Source organism: Archocentrus centrarchus, chromosome 14 (genome assembly GCF_007364275.1).
Source record: "Archocentrus centrarchus isolate MPI-CPG fArcCen1 chromosome 14, fArcCen1, whole genome shotgun sequence".
In the NCBI taxonomy this organism is placed as follows: Eukaryota; Metazoa; Chordata; class Actinopteri; order Cichliformes; family Cichlidae; genus Archocentrus; species Archocentrus centrarchus.
In genome coordinates, this window is record NC_044359.1 from 30,520,669 (window position 1) to 30,537,314 (window position 16,646).

Here is a 16,646-nt window from a genome sequence, read left to right on the forward strand (position 1 = left end):
TTACATCATGTGAGATTTCCACATTTGATGCATGTAGTTTCTGAATACAAGGGGATTTGAATGGTAGCAATGCCCATAGCCTATTTTGTTGCACAACTAACTACATTTTATTATTCTACTGTGTGTATGTGGAAACAGAAGGCATTACAATAGAATATTTGAGTCCCTCTTGGAAACCATAGCACAAAGATACTTTGACAATGTGGTGACTTTGAGGTATCTGAAGCCACGTTTGGCAAAACTGGCAGAATGTTAGCAGTATCACTCGTGTTTCCTCTGTAAAAAAAACAAAACAAAAACGCTGAGCTGTCACTGAGAGGACCTGTGCCATCAGTATGTGCAAAGATGACAAATTAAAGGTTACTACAATTTAAATCAAAAAAGGCTTGTGTAATTCACCGCAAGAATTACTTTGCTGGGTGAAATACACATCAGGAAGTAAACAGAGAATCCTGGGGCTTATCTGAGTTGCCAACTATTAACATGCACAATAACATACTCATTCAGTATGTACTAGCATTGAAAGGTAAATCCACCCTTCAACGATCACATTCAGATGTTTAAATCCATTTAGGCTCATCAACGCACTCTTAGCATAGATCAATCTAATGACTAAAGTGTGCTCTGTTGCTCAGAGCCGGCTGTAGATGATAAATGTCCAAATCACAAGGTCTAAGATGCTTTTAAGAGTAACACCCCTGAATTTAGGCAGTAGAGCAGATAGGATTGAGCTTTGCACTTGAGGTGTAGGAAATAGCCAAAAGAGTTAGTGCCGAGTAGTGAATTTGGCACTTCAACTTAAAAGCACCATTTTTAATTAAACCTTCAAAAGGATAATACAACAGGTCAAGAACAACTTCAACTGAAAATTACAACCTTTATTTGGAGTGATTTGAAGTCTTCTCTTTTCTGCTCTGTCTTTAAACCATGAACCACTAGGAATATGAGAACGGCTTTAGGATGGATTTGCCCTTTAAACACTGAACATAATGGTGTACTCGAGTATCTTATTTTTTTAGATGTATTAAAACACCTGTACACGTGAATCTAAGTTATCTGGAGTCTGAAGCTTTACAGATGACATACGAGATGCTTTCTTCAATACAATTTTTAAAGTTGTGAAACTGATTTAAAAAAAAAAAAATACACAGTCTTAGTGAGAACAAGGAGATAATATGTTGGATTTGAAGGCAAGAAAAAAAAAAAAAAAGAAAAAAAAAGAGGATGTTTTATTTTGGAGGGGTCTGCATGTTAATCCACTGTTCTGGAGTTTCTTCACACGCATGGCTCTTGTCTCCCATCAACGAATGGCTATCAGTCCAACATCGATAAGTTTCTGTATCTTCTGAGCAATAACTGGATTCTTTAAATGGCTGAGGATCAAACAGGGAAAAATAAAATTAACTACCACTACAAACCTGCACTACACAGTGCAAACAGATTCCTATCAAAGGTAAGGCTGACAAACTTACTCGCTAAGTGCCTGCGGGTCCTTCTGCATTTGCTCAAGGATCATGCGCATGGCTGGGTCAGTCATAATCTGCTGCACCTCCGGATCAGCCATGGCCCTTTTCTTCACTTCCTCAGGGCTGTCATTCCTCATGGCCTGACTAACCATGCAGCGCTGTATGCCTTCTGAGGCTTCCTGAAGGCGGAGAGGGCAGATGATGGAAAAAGTTAATCACTATGATTTATCATGGACAGACAGTACTGGTACAAAGAGGACTGCCCTGTAAAATACCTTTGAGGAAGATTCGAGCTCTAGAGCCTTCTGGTATGCATCCATAGCTTTAGAATATTCTTTCATGGCCTCCAGAGCAGCTCCTTTACGTGTGTAGCCCTTTACTGTGGACAAATGTGATAAACTGGTTGTATATCACAATAAACTGACATGATCCTAGACTTTCAAAGCCTTAATAAATAAATAAATAAAATAAATATAAAATATAATATAAAAAAAATAAATAAATAAAAAAAATAAAACCACTTATTTACAGTTCAGAGAAAATGCAAAAGCAAAAATGTAATTAATACAAAAGTAATTACTCACTGAAGGTGGGCTCCAGTTTGATGCACTCTTCACAATCCTGACAAGATCAAAGATTTTCTGAGTCATTTTTAAATGCACAATAAATGCGCAGGTTAGATTAGATTCAAATGCTTGACAAGGATGTGCTGTACCTTCAGGGCAAGCTGAAACTCCAGCAGCTTTGTGTAGCAGGCCGCTCTGTTACTGAAGAGTTTGGCATCATTGGGGTTTCTCTTGATGGCCTCGGTGTAATGTTTCATGGCTAAGGGGTAGTCTCCTGTGAGAAAGAAAAGACAAGCTCATCATTGTGCAAGTTCTAAAAGAACAAGTGGCTGTCAACCAGAGAGAACTGCAACTATTTAACAGACCTTTCTGGAAGGCATCGTTGCCCTTGTTCTTCTCTTCCAGGGCCAGCTCTGGGTCGATATAGGCTAGTTTCTCCTGTTCCTTCAATATCTTCTCTGCCTGCAAAACCAATTACAGAGTCAAAGTAAGTAAACTTCAGTTCAGATACAACTGTACACAAAGTATATAGTATGTTTTTTTTTTTGTTTCTGTTTTTAAATTGGCTACATCAGAAAATCAATTTAATAATGTGGGATTATTGTGCAGCCAAAAAACTGTTCAACTCTTTGCAAAGTTAGCTCAATCAGTCATTTACTGTCTGGGTTACTGCACCTGCTGACACTTCTTCAACACATCAGGAGTGCGGTGCTCCGTTAAACTCTTGTTGAAATACTGAATTGCTTCTTTGTACTTTTCCTGCTTGAAGTACGAGTTGCCAATTCGAGCCAGGGCCCTGCAAGAGGAGACAGATTGTAATAAACATGTTATTACAGACAACAAAGCCCTTGTTTACTCAACTTTAAGAAAAACCAAGTCAAGCTGAAAGTTAGTCAGTACAACCCCGCTTCATGTATACCATAATTTACAGTGGTTCTCTACTGTTCATTAAATGGCCCCACCAATCAGTGCTGCCATTTAGAACACATATTTGATTTCTGATGTGGACAGGTAACATGTACAGCCATATAGCTGTATGAGGTTTTCGTCCCCATTAGAGTGAACATCTTCTGTAAAATGAAATTTGTTCTGAGTTCCACAAGACCCCAAAAGATTCTTTAACTTCTGACAACTTAAAAAAAATAAAAATACCATCTTTGTTCTACTGGATATTTATCATCAGTAAACTCACTTTGCAATTTGTCTGTAGTCTTCTCGGTTCTCTCTGCCAACATCAATGGCTTTCTCACACAGCTCCCGGCACTTCTCAAAATCTCCCTTCTCAAAGTACACAGCTGAAATGTCGTCAAATACAAGTGTATGTTTAACATATACAGGATAAATTAAATAGATTGTCATGTCAGCTAAACTGTATTTATGTTTCTGTGCAGTGCATACAGGTTTTACTAAGCAGCCTGTGAGGCCGGATTATAAAGGAACATAGCTGTTAATTGTTTGGTAATATTACAATCACAAAGCCACATTCTGGAGGCTAAATTCACAGATAACTTTGATATATTAAAAGTTTGTATTAGGCATGAGGCTTTTAACAGTTTTCCAACATCTGAGAAAATATACCTGCTTGATTAGATAGATAAGTCATGTTGGTTGGGTCATGTTTAATTGCTTCTTCATAATGTTTCAGTGCCGTTTCAAAGTCTTTATTCTTATATGCAGTATTCCCAAGCTCTTTTTCCTTCAAGGCCTGTTAAAAATAGAAAATTAAGGATTAATAAAACTCAGATGACAGACTAATCAGAAGATCGGATGTTTGGGGAAAAAAAAAAAAAGTAATCAAATTATTTACTTTTCTCTTGTTTTCAGGGAGGTCTTCCTCTTTGGGAGGAGGTGGCTGAGTCTCTTTGGGTTTGGGGGGAGGAGGAGCAGGAGTTGGCTCTTCATCCTCCTCCATCTCAGAGAGGTTTAGTCCAAGCAGCACAGAGAGTGTAGTCATCACTCTGGGATCCTGCAGCTTCCTAAGAATGACAAGAGGAATAAAAGCTGCTTCGCTTTTTGCAAATAAACCTAATTCAATCTTCATAACTTTGTACTCACACTATACATTTCTCATTACTATACCAAACCTTTTTGTCAAAATTCTAAATATAATCAAAGTAACCTCAGTGACTTAAACCTTGAGTTAAATCTGCAAATTGGTTTTGAAAATGCACATACGTGCCAAGCTCAGATGGTTTACTCTTGAGCTGCTCTAGTAGTTCTCTGTAGCTGGGATCTGCCAGCAGCTCACGGGTCCGAGGATCATTCTCCAGCTTCTGATACAAGTTGGGCATGGCGAAGGGGTTCATCATCGTTTTCTCTGGTGAAGAAAAGTCTTTTTTCACTCGCAGTCAAAGAAATATTCTGACTGACACCACCCCCCCCCCCCCCGGTGTTCTGGGATTAAATTCATTAGCTTTTGCCCTTCTGTGACTCCCAGTATTTCTTCACTATCTGATTCACAGTACTTCAAACTCAAGTGGACTGCCTCCTCTCATTTTGAAAACCTTAGCTCAAACAATGCAATTTCACTTCAGTGATCCCGTCAGCAGCTGTCACACGAACAAAAAGAAGCTCATACTTTTGACATTATGCTTCGTTTCTATGTAGTTTTAAAAAAATACACGCAATCCAGTCTTTACCTGCAAGCCTGGCCTCAATGTTCTGCAGCCCCTCCTTTAGCTGCTGATTACTCGGCTCTTGTCGGAGTCCTTCCTGGTAAGTTAGTCTAGCATCCTCCAATCGGCCAAGAAATTCCAACGCTGCAGCTTTGCGGGAGTAGCCCTGATTGATCACATTTGAAATATTTCAGACTGCCATCGCAATTTTAATTACTAAATTTCTTGTCAGCAAATTGAAGGCATAAAAATGACATGTCACCTTCCCCCAATCAGGCTTGATCTTGATAGTCTGACAGGCATCCTGGAGAGCATTCTCATAGCTGCCTTTCTTGGCATAGGCAGCTGAGCGGTTACTGAACAGGACATGGTTGGATGGGTCGAGAGTCAAGGCTTCAGTGTAGCAGCGTATAGCCTCATCGACATTTCCAGCACTCAGCGCCTTGTTTCCCTGGTCTTTCAATGCTGAAGCCTACGAAGCACAAACAGCAAACAGACAGATTTATAAAACTACAGCTCTGCTGCTCTAAACGCACAAACACACAAGCCTGCCTGAGGAGAATAAATCCTTCACAGCTGCTACTGGCAGAACCGAAAATGACAACCATTCAGCTGTTAGTGTCAAACATGTGCATAAGTCTTACAGAGAGAAAATGCCTTTATTTTCATTACTGCATTGACCTGAAAATAAGTTCTGCCTTACAGCAAGCAAGTCCAAACTAGAGATGTGTGCGGCTAGTCAACTAATCGTCGCTCCTGTCACTAGTTGTTACCAGAAGTACTAGTTGTTTAATCTAATTAACATTTTAATTGGTGCCCAGTGCCAGTAAATTGTGTCCTAAATGTTATGCAGCCATTTCCCACCAGATAGAGCTTCAGACCCAACACCGTTGTAGAAAAACACCATAACTGTTCATCGAGGCCTGAAATTTTTGTTAAGCCTATTATTGTTAGTTATTTTGAAGGTGAAAGAATGAGATTGTGGACACAAGTAGTAGAGATGAGTTTTCTCCAAAGGGTGGCTGGGCTCAGCCTAAGAGATGGCGTGAGGAAGACGATCAGTCATTAATGTAATAATAATAAATGTTTGGGAAGGGCTCAGAATAGAGCTGCTACTCCTCCACATCAAAAGGAACCAGTTGAGGTGGTTCAGGCATCTGACTAGGATGCCTCCTGGGCGTCTGCTGGTTGAGGTGTTCCGGGCATTTCCTACTGGAAGAAGGCCCCGGGGCAGACCCAGAGATTGCATCTCTCGGCCAGCCCGGAAACGCCTCGGTGTTCCCCCAGATGATCTGGAGGAGGTGGCTGAAGAGAGGGAGGTCTGGGTTTCTCTGCTTAGACCACAACTCAGCCCAGAATAAGAATGGAAAGATGGACAATTTATTGTTTTACCATTTTTGATTTTTATTGAGATGGTTGCCATCAATTGTAGAACAACGTCCATCGTTCATAATCCACAGAATGATGCGCTACACTTTGCAGTCGCTGCTTTTTCGTTTTCCGGATGTCAATTTGTCATATTAACACATGAACATCAGTAACATGTTTTCATATCACATTTAACATCAGTTTATCTTAAGTGCTTTATTTTTTCCTTCTTCATTGTCTGTTTGGAGCATAACGTGCAATGCTCAATGCACAGTGCAAGGTGCCACACAGCTAAGTATTTCAAGTATTATTGAAGAACGTGAATGGTTTTAATACCTTTGTTTAGACAGTGTTTGACAATGTCCATTACACAGTCCTTAAATTTAACTTGATATCTGAGTGTTTCTTAGTTTTAGACGACCCATTTAGTCTAACTTTCATTCCTCATTTAGACGACTAAGAAATTGTCGCCAGGAGCATCCCTAGTCCAGACTCACTAAAGTTGACCCCGCTTTAGTGTCAGTTACAAGTAATGCTTACTTTTAAACCACAGTGTGTAGACAGCTAGTGGTATTTTCCACTAAAGGTTAGTTTTCTCAGCAGGAAATCAGCGGGAATACAATAGCAAAGCAATACTGATGATGATGAATGAAAGGTTATGTCACTATATTGTACACCCTTTGTCACTGCCTGTCAAAGTTTGAGAAGTAATCATTATGCGCCTCCACGGAATATAACAGAATCAATAACACACCAAGAAGAAAGAAGCAAACTGTTCCAAAAAAAAAGGGGTTCTCTTACTCACTGCTGAGTTCTCTAAAAACCATCTAATAAAACTAAAAGTGCATTAGCAGCTATCCCAGATAAATAACTAAGTGTTGACTGGCACAACTTTTTCTTCCACATACACTAAGCCTAAACCTAATCCAATCTGAACATTTTACGGAAAAAAAATTTAGCAAGATCACAAACCCCTGCAGTGCTGTATGGTGGTGTTTTGCTCAACAAATGTAGATATTCAGTAAATATTGTGGAGCTGATTATGTTTGGATTTGGATAAGAAAATTAAACGCGAACTTCTCGCAGGATCTGCACATTTCTAACTAGGCGGCGCCCTCTTTCAACTTCTAACGCGCACCACACTTTTGCGGTCAATGTTTGGCGGCGTTGCCAGATAGGTTATTAAGACTAACCTCATCGGTATTTTTAAGAAGCGCGGATACCCACCGGTAAAATGACCGAACCGGTGGGCAGAAGGCTCGAGACGACGCAGGAGTTGACGACAACATGCGGCTGTAGCCATGACACCTTCGCCCGTGTGTGCATCTAGAATGATCCTCCGGTGCGAGCGCAGGCTGCGGACGGCACCCCAGAAGCTAATCCAAAAATACTCTTGCAGCATGTGCTAACAGACGCGCTTCTGCACTTTAGGCTCACAATCTTATTTATTTAACAAAGGGCTGTAATCGTGACTTTCTGTTTCTCATTATCCTGACATACTGATAGCATTCACGTTGTGAGCCAATGATAGCTTTTTTTGACTGAGATTTGCTAACTTGCACCTTGTCAGTGATTGGCGAGAGGTTAAAGAGCTGCTTTACTACATCCAGGGTACACTGAACAATGGCAACAGCGGCAGGCAAGCCTTGCAGGGATAACTTGAGAGAAAAAAAAAAACAGGTATGTCAAATTGCTGCACTTTAGCTAACAGTTAGCTAACCTTGTCGTGTACTATTACGAGTGAGGCGCAACTGTACACGAATAAACCCTTAATTAAGTTACACTTTTTGGAGTATAAAGTTAAGCAACATTACAGACTAATGCTGTTAAAATGTTCTGTAAGGGTGAAAGCGGCAAGCCCAAACTGAAACACCTCACTAACGAGATTACGCTAAGCTAACAAGCTAACTAGCAAACAGTGGATGGGCAGTGTAGAGAGCTGACTGACCACTCCGACCTCCAAATTACTGTCAGTAAATTTACGCCTAAAGGAACTCCTAGAAATACACCGATATTCCTTAAACATGTCAGTTGGAAGATCATAATTATTAAGAGAGTAGCAGGACACTCACTTTCTCCATGGTGCACGCATGAGGTTCCTTTCCAGAAACTACTGCGAACTAGCGCCTCCCCCTCAACAACACGCAGGTTGCCAGTTTGGGAGGTAGAAAATCCGTAATTGCCGTTCAGATGCGCGTTTCACCCGTGTGGGGAGTGTTAGGAACAATATATAGCGCGGTAGCTGAAACTTCCAGAAGATTAGGGAAAACCCGGGGCTAAATATGTTACTGGCTCTCTGAGCCGCACAATATCGTTCAGCAACCGCGTCTCTTAAGTGTAATGAAGGAGTTATGATCTTTAGAGGTGAGCTTTGGTTTGTATGACAGAAACACAAATAATATGAGTGCATAAATGAGTAAAACCTATAGAGTGTACAGTTTATGGACTTTAAAGGGCACTTACGTATGTATTTCTTTGGCACACTAAAAAAAAAAAAGAACACCATGCAGATGATGTCCAAGGCAAACTGTCAGCCTTATTGAGCCACAGTTGCACCTGGCAATTGTTTACATCTGTTGTCTATGAGTCTTCTGAGCGTTTAGTGATTGGGTTTGACTGTATAAGATCCCAGCCATTTTACAACCCTGTTTTAAAAAAAAAAAAAAAAAAAAAAAAGAAGCTGGAATACTATGGAAAATGTCAAGAAAACATGTTCATTTCAGGCAATGTGACTACAGTAAAGTTGGGACATGTTATGTTGAATCACCTGTTCTTTTAACAACCTTCTGGGGACAGAAGAGGCCAGTTGATGCAGTTTTTAAAGCAAAATGCGTCCTTATTCTTGCATCATAAAGGATTTCATGTCCTTAACTTTTTTGTAGTTCTGTGTTTTCGGTGGCCTGTCAGGTCTGAACTGCCAGTTTCTTTTCTTACGGAGCCATGTTGTTGTAATGTGTTTAGCACGTGGTTTGGTATTATGATATTGTGTTAAGCCAGGACCTCACTGAAAAAGTTTCACTTGGCTTCAGCTCATCTTAACTGAGCTTAGCCCAGAGAAGGCATTACAGTTGCAGTTTATGAGTTTAAATTGCATTTGTGGCTGCAGTGAAGGACTGTGTTCACTGGCTGTTTTTAAGAAGTATTCCCGGGCACCTATTTTTAATGCAGTGCTGCACCCTAACCCCTAGATCACAGCAATTCCACATTAGTTTTTAGGCCCGTCTCTTTCATTCAAAGGTTTCTCTGGATTCTTTGATTCTGTTTTCATGTTAAGAAAAGTTTGTCTTAAATTGTGTAACTATATATTTTTTTAATACCCAATCATGTAACTGAGCTCCTACCAATTACCCCAGTCAGCTGTAATTCTCTTCCACACAGAAGCAGTAAAAGCCTTTTCAATGCTGGCTGTATTTTTTTTTTTTTTCCTCACAACTTTTTTGAAACAGGATTGTGCAATAGGGAACTACACATAGGCATAACTAGATACAGGCATAACTAGACATAACCAGCAACAGAATGATATTGTCCTGAGAGGCATGCATGAACAAACGCCATTAAAATTTTGCATTTCCAATGAGGGGAAGCTTATAACATGTGCCACTCCACAAATCTTAGTGCATTCTAGTTCTTTGGATTAAGGTACGAATGGGAATTCCATGTACACAGAACACTAAGAGAAAGGAATGAAAGGAGCTGACAGCTGTTATGTGGAACTAGGTATGAAAAGTGACATCGAAACGCCCTCTGGCTGTTAGTTTGCTCTTTGTCTCACTCCCCCAGCTACTGCCAGGCAGGGGTAAACACATTGTTGTTATCACACAAATGTACATACATCCTACTGTTTGTGTCTATATTTGTGTGAAATGCTAATCATCATATTATCTTCTGCATGTTTATTTCCCTGCATGGAGTCATGACTTGCTTTGTATTCCAATTCAGCCATTATTTGCGCACCCACATTCATTCACATTCTTCATTTTTTATGGGGATGATAATATTGCGATCTTAACAACATGTGTGTAAAATTTCACTTTACTTAAAGGACAAATCACCTGCAGTCTAGTGATGGGAATTCAGGTGTTGTGCGAAATTCTGTTCCCCTGTGTCGGGAGAGAGCAGCCAGAGAGGCGGGTCCGACAGTCTTCACGGCGCTTCTGATCAATTTCTCGGTAAAAGTCTTTTACAGTGTTTATTCCTCTCATCAAGAACAACAATTCCTGTGAATATGAAAACATTTGCTCTTAAATTGCCAAAGTTACACGGGGTGAACCAAATATTTCAGCCATCCAAAATATTGTGTTCCCCCTCTATGACATGGGAACAAATTAATTTACCAGCAAGTCTTTTAAAGTGTCATTTTACCGAGAAATCTATCAGAAGCGCCGTGAAGACAGTCTGATCCGCCTCTCTGCCTGCAGTTCGTGCTCCCGACACAGGGGGAACAGATTTTCACGGGGGAACAGATTTTCGCACAACACCTGATTGTTCGCGACCGACCCATCACTACTGCAGTCATCATATTTCTATTATATTTTCCCAAAACCTCATGCAGTAATGTAATTTTATTTCTCTAGAGATAATACAGGCTGTGTGTGCCTATCTTATTTTTTTGCTCTATGTGCAAGGAATGCTGGTTAAATAAAGGTCAGGCCTAAAGGTCAGACTGACCTTTATCCAACTCAAATCAAAATTGGGTGACTATTGTTAATAACTGACCACAATTACAGTGTGTGGGTGTGAACTTTTTCCAGTTTCTGAAATGAGACATGTCATAAAAAGTTTGAAAATCTCTTCTGCAGACTTTTCAGTGAATTATCCACTAATGTGCTATAATTTATTATTGTGAGTATACTCATTAATTTTATTCAATATTTTTGAATTATCAGCTACTGGTCAAGTAAGTATTAAAATATCACCTGCTTATATATGATGAATTTTTAACCTGGAAAGCTGAAATCATCTTGTGTACGGTTGTGGTCAGAAGTTTGTACACACTCATGATGGACATGAATCTTATGGTAATTTTGAGCCTTTAATTTTTTTTTTTTTTGGAAGAGTTATTTTTCCAGGGTGGAACGATTGTACATCATACATCTTTAATGGGTTTAAACTAATTTAAATTAGCTCTACCAATTCTGCCAGAAAGGATGGTCAAATATCCATCCAAAATTATGCCAGAAGCTTGTTCAAACCATCTGATTGAGGTGCAACTTGCTAAAGGACATTTAACCAAATATCAGTGGGGGTGAATTTGAGCCTCTATGTATACTTCAGGACCTGTGTGGATCAGAGAAAATCCAAAAATAAATTCAAACTTGGGCACCAAATTCTTGTTTTATAAAGTCATTCCACCCTGGAAAAAGAAATGTTCAAAGAAATTATTAAAAGCCGAAATTACCATGACATTCATGTCTATGATGAGTGGATGCAAACTTCTTACCACAACTGCAAGTGATAATGATATGTATAATAAAATTTTGAAGTACAGTATTGTCAAAAAGCACTACAATGCCTAACACAAGTCTCAAATCCCTGTGAGGGTTGTATCAGGGAGGACATTCAGTGTAAAATGAAATATGCCACATGAAATGTGTGGGTTCATCCACCTTGCAAACAAGAGAACAGCCTAAATATACTTTATCGTCAAGAAGCAACACAAATAAATGGTAACAATTCATAAAAAATACTGGTGTCACATTATTCTGGGCTGCGTATACAACCTCCCAGCTTGCTTATTGACCGTGAAGGCAACACCTGTCACCGCAGAGTTTTGGCGCTTTCGCAGGTGCTGAACATCCCTTTGTTTCTCCCCCCCTTTTTTTGAAGATCTTTTGCAAACCTTCGCCAACAAAAAAGCAGGTAATTTATGTCAAATGTTCATGGAAAACAGTTTGGTATGGTAAGAGCCAGACACTTTCGGGTGGTACTGGATGAGCTGCCTAAAATGGCAGTTAGCTTTTAAGCTAGCTATTTTATTTTTTACTTATAACGAGCCAAAGCAAAATAAAGTAGCTTAGCTTACTAAGTCTTTACAAGTTGGTTAACTTTTAACACTGAACATAAATCCGAGTGTAAGGGCTTTCTCTTTTGCCTGTGTTTTTCCTGCTAACACCTCCTGCCAGTTGAATAAACTGCAGTCTAAGCAACTCCAATGAAGAGACAGGAAAACCAGGCAGCCAGGCTCACAGCAGGTTGGTTAAAAATATATTTATTTTACCATCTGCACACCAGTGTATTCATCGCCTCACAATTATTGACTGCTTTAACTCCAGCCAGGTTGTGTAATAGTGCCTTTGCGTATGGATTAATAATAAAATTAGCCTGTTCTTACTGTGGAGTTTATTTATACATACAGATCAAGTTAAATAATGAACAGTCAATGATTATTTAAAATTGTAAGCTACCTGGTGTCATATCCTGAGCACTGTGTCTTGTTCACTTTGTTTCCTCGGTTGTTTTCTCCAGGCTCCTTCTCTGTGCCGCTCTTTAACCAGAAGAAACGAAACAGGGTTCCTTTGACATCGGTTCCCTCTGAGAATGAATTTTTTTCCCACAGCGAATACATGGCAAGCACCAGCTCAGCTGTATCTCACAACGCAGCAGGTGAAGTATTCAGTCTTTAAGCCTCTGCTGTATTTCTGCCACTAGATGTCAGTGTAACCACAGAAAAATAAAATACACTTTTAAGTATGTCCGAGTTTGTTTGTAATGTTTTTAATGGCTTACACTCTCCAGATGCAATAAACACAGTCAACACTGTAAATCCGTTTGAATTTAGATAGCCCTTCACATCTACAGACAGAGGAAGCTGCTGTTTGTTGAGTTTTACCTCTTAAGAATTTACCTGTTCTTTAGGTACCTTTGGGTGTTACCAGGCCTCAGGTCCCTCTTCTGGTGTTCCTCAAAGCCAAGAGTGGAACAGACAAAGCAACTCAAAATCTGCTCCAGCCCAGCAATATGGCAGCAGCAGACCTGCTCCTGGACCTGCCCCTCCAATAAGAGCCTATGGACACCTTTCGCATCCATACAAAGCTGGAGGCAGAAGGTGTCTTATACTTATCATTGGTTATACTGTAGCTTGTCTCTTTTCACGTATGCTCATGTATGTAAACTGCTGAAAAATACCCACATGGCGTTTAACTTGATGTGATAATGAAAGGTGGAAAAGTTTTCAGATATATGGACAGTATCGCCGCGCTTCAGAATGCTTTTTTAAGCTGGTATTTTTAATAATAATTTTTAATATTTCCTGGCGTTTGCTGAGTGCTGGGTTTCATTTCATTTCAGCCCAATGACGGGACAACCCAGTAACCCACTCAGACAGCAGGATTCCAACTCTGTCGTGAATTTCAGACAGAACAAATATCAAGCCCCTCGCGGCATTGAGAGTGGACAAAGCCAGCCAGCTCCCCGTACGGGGTTGTCTCAGATGGGTCAGAAGGCATCTCATAGAGCACTCAGTTCAACAATTCTGTATTCCCAGCAGTCTAGATCTGTTCTTCCTCCAGTGTCACCACCCGAGAGGCCCTCTGCTAATGCTGCGCAGCCACAGAAGGACCCCTGGAAATTTACTAACAGCTTTGAGCCGCTGAGATGCTCTTTTGAGGGTAAAAGGAGCTCAAATCCACAGCACACTGTGCGACCGACTCCAACTCAGGTAGAAGTGTATATAAAAAAGAAATAATATATTTATGACTGATCGCCAAAAGTTGCAGTTAATGTTTAATGCACTTTTGGTGATCCGTGCAACATTTGCATGCTGTGTTGAGCAGGAAACGTTTTCAGTGAAACCAGCCGTCGAGAACTCACTGAGGATCCTGACTGCAGTTATTGATGGCATGAGACACTGGAGTCAGTTTAAGGACAGAGTACCTTATTTATTTGAGATATTCGGTGAGTTGATTTGTTGTCCCAGGTGTGCTCCCACTAGTTTTTTTTTTTTTTTAAGAAAAAACACCATTAATCTGACAGGCTTTGCTTCCCACTCAGCTACTCTAGACTCTGCGGTCACAGTTGGTCGCTACGGAGCCAAGAACTTCCTCCTGAGAGATGGGAAGGAGGTTGTGCAGTGTGCCTTTTATGAAAACGTAGGTTGGGGAAAAGAAATTCAAACAAATGTGGCTTGAATGTAAAATGAGTTTTACAGGGACAGTATGGTTATAATACACTTAAAGTCATGAAAAAGAAAGTACGCCCTCTTTCAGTTCTAAGGTTTTATGTATCAGGACATAATAAAAAAATCATCTGGGCATTTCCAGGTTCTAAAATTATTGAAATACAACTTTAAAAAGCAACAACACAACATATTACATTGTGTCATAACTTATTTAACAAAAATAAAGACAAACTGAAAAACTAAGTACAACCATGATGCAGTGGCTTTAGAACCGTATTTTTTATTTATTTTTTTAAATAAGAAGCAGCCACCTTTAACAGCAAAAACGTCTTTACAACTTCGGTTCATTGAGGTTTGCAGACATTCATTTATGCACAGCTGTCTTAAAGTCCCAGCACAGCATTTCAGGCAGGCTGAGATTGACTTTGACTGGGCCGCAGATTCTTTTCTTTTTCAGCCATTCTGTTGTAGATTTGCTGCTCTGCTCCGAATCATCAGCCTGCTGCATGAACCTAGCTTTAGCTGACAGACACAACGCCTCACATTTGACTAGATTAGTCTGGTATACAGAGGAGTTCATGATGGACTCAGTGACTACAACTTTAACATGCTAACTGAGGCATGTAGAGTCTGACATGTAGCTCTGGAGGGTTTTTTTGCAGTTTCTCTGAGCATTTTACAGTCTGACCTTGGGGTGAATTTGCTGGGACGTCCCCGACCAGCTTCTGTCTTGAATGCTTTGGACTTTGGAATAATATTTCTCACTGTAGAATGACATAATGGCCTTATAATCCTTCCCAGATTGATGGGCAGCAACAGTTACTTCTCTGAGATCACTGCTGATGTCATTTCCTCCTTTGCATTGTGTAAACACACACTTGAATGCTCCAGACCGACAAACTGCCAAAACCTCTGCTTTTACAGAGATGCTCACACTTCCTGATGATTAGTTGATCAAGTTCATTTTAGTAGCAGCACCTGGCTGCTACTAACTCGCTTAATTCCTGTGGAAGCAGTAAGTTTTTCACAACCTGCTTCTGCATTTTAACTTAGTTTTTGTTGAATAAATAATGACACAGTGTAATATGTCATGTGTTGTTCATTTGAGGTTGTATTTACCTAATTTTAAGATCTGGTACAGAACAGATGCTTTTTAAAATTAAGTCCAAGTATGTAAAATCTATTTGGGTTGAAGGATTGAAAGAAGTTGTACTTTCTTTTCCATGCTTTGATTATTTCTAAAACCAAGTCAATGGGTTAGTGAGTATGTCTGTAGAGTACTATGCAAAAGTCCTGAACCAGCTACCATTTTTTTATAATTTGCTTCCAAACAGCCAGACTTTCTGGAGGCCTTTCAAAGTTTTTCTGTGGACTGCTTTTTCACTCATCTTCAGTCCAGTCTTTGTACCTGACCATTTTTAGAGGAATGTGTATTTTTTGGGGGGTGCGGGGGTGTTGTTAAACCATTTAACACTGACCTATGAGTCATTCACGAATTTAAAAAGGCACCTAACTCAAGGGATGAACCAGTGTTGTGTCTAAAGATAACAGACAACTTAGCAAAGAGCCAATTTTAAGTTGCATCTTGAGACACTTTGTCACTAGCTGCCTGTCACAAGAGCACACCGTTTGTTCCCATTTCTTTAGTTGAATTTATGAAAAACACCAACAGTAACACATTTCGATGATGATGAATGACCTCTTCGAAGAGGGCACTTCCCAAAGTCTGACCTGCGTAGACCAATCTGCTCAGTATCAGTCATGCTGGTTACAGTTGCTGCAGAAGCACCGAATTACTGTGAACCGATTAATTAAACTGACCACACGGCAATAACTTGTTGGTGATATGGATGTTTATCATTACCAAACTGTATGAATTTATGTAACAGTTGACATTTGCACACTACTGTATGCACATACATTGTCTGCATGAAGACTTCTACAATCGGAACCATTTAGAAACACTGAATGTATTACCAAAAAAAAAAAACCAAAAACAAGATAGCACTGCAGTCTGACTTATTCTTGTCTCTGGTCCAACAGGAGCAGGCACTCCCCCGTCTCATCCGTGGTCAGGTCCATCGGTGTGTGGGTAATTATGACCGAAGCAGAGATGTCTTGATGTGTGTGTCTGTCAGAGCAGCTCTGCCTTCAGAGCTGAGAAACGCTCAGGAGGCCGTTAAAGTCTGTGATGCAGAAATGCGGGCGCTGGCCAAATCACTCAGTGAAGTCTGAGCATGATGATGCAGTACGAAAGCAGCAGTTGGAAAGTATACCAGTGTTGGAGTGTACACAGGAGCCACGCTTAGTGCTGAGTTCTCTAATTTGTTACAGTTGCAAATCTTAAGTTTAAATTGTTGAGGTTTTTTTTGACCTGTAGAGGGTGCTCTTTCTATTCACTTGTATTTTTTAATGCCTGAATTCATGCTTGTGTTCAGTTTTTGGTGTTTATTCATAAATAGAAAATCAAAATAATTTAAGTAAAACCTTAACAGAAATTAAAGCATCTTTTTTT

General features: G+C 40.0%; 2 protein-coding genes across 5 annotated transcripts; one reads left to right on the forward strand and one right to left on the reverse strand.

The window, feature by feature from the left end:
- Positions 1 to 860: 860 nt before the first annotated feature.
- stip1 (stress-induced phosphoprotein 1) lies at positions 861 to 8,226 on the reverse strand. 2 transcript variants are annotated; one of them, XM_030746648.1, is made up of 14 exons: positions 8,088 to 8,226; positions 4,910 to 5,119; positions 4,672 to 4,813; positions 4,208 to 4,364; positions 3,840 to 4,008; positions 3,611 to 3,737; positions 3,225 to 3,327; positions 2,708 to 2,828; positions 2,398 to 2,494; positions 2,182 to 2,306; positions 2,051 to 2,087; positions 1,742 to 1,845; positions 1,473 to 1,645; positions 861 to 1,373 (listed from the first exon to the last, which is right to left on the reverse strand). In XM_030746648.1, exons 1-14 carry the CDS (start codon positions 8,094 to 8,096, stop codon positions 1,301 to 1,303), a joined length of 1,647 nt encoding a protein of 548 aa, XP_030602508.1. In that variant the 5' UTR covers positions 8,097 to 8,226; the 3' UTR covers positions 861 to 1,300. The 2 variants fall into 2 exon arrangements, with proteins under 2 accessions (XP_030602508.1, XP_030602509.1); XM_030746649.1 differs by having other exon boundaries at positions 1,301 to 1,373; positions 4,208 to 4,349.
- On the forward strand, positions 7,305 to 16,629 carry spata22 (spermatogenesis associated 22). 3 transcript variants are annotated; one of them, XM_030746687.1, is made up of 9 exons: positions 11,764 to 11,874; positions 12,138 to 12,206; positions 12,481 to 12,618; positions 12,871 to 13,060; positions 13,303 to 13,448; positions 13,524 to 13,672; positions 13,788 to 13,908; positions 14,005 to 14,102; positions 16,175 to 16,629. In XM_030746687.1, exons 2-9 carry the CDS (start codon positions 12,167 to 12,169, stop codon positions 16,364 to 16,366), a joined length of 1,074 nt encoding a protein of 357 aa, XP_030602547.1. In that variant the 5' UTR covers positions 11,764 to 11,874; positions 12,138 to 12,166; the 3' UTR covers positions 16,367 to 16,629. The 3 variants fall into 3 exon arrangements, with proteins under 3 accessions (XP_030602546.1, XP_030602547.1, XP_030602545.1); XM_030746686.1 differs by lacking the exon at positions 11,764 to 11,874 and adding an exon at positions 7,305 to 7,695 and having other exon boundaries at positions 13,303 to 13,672; XM_030746685.1 differs by having other exon boundaries at positions 13,303 to 13,672.
- Positions 16,630 to 16,646: the final 17 nt, after the last annotated feature.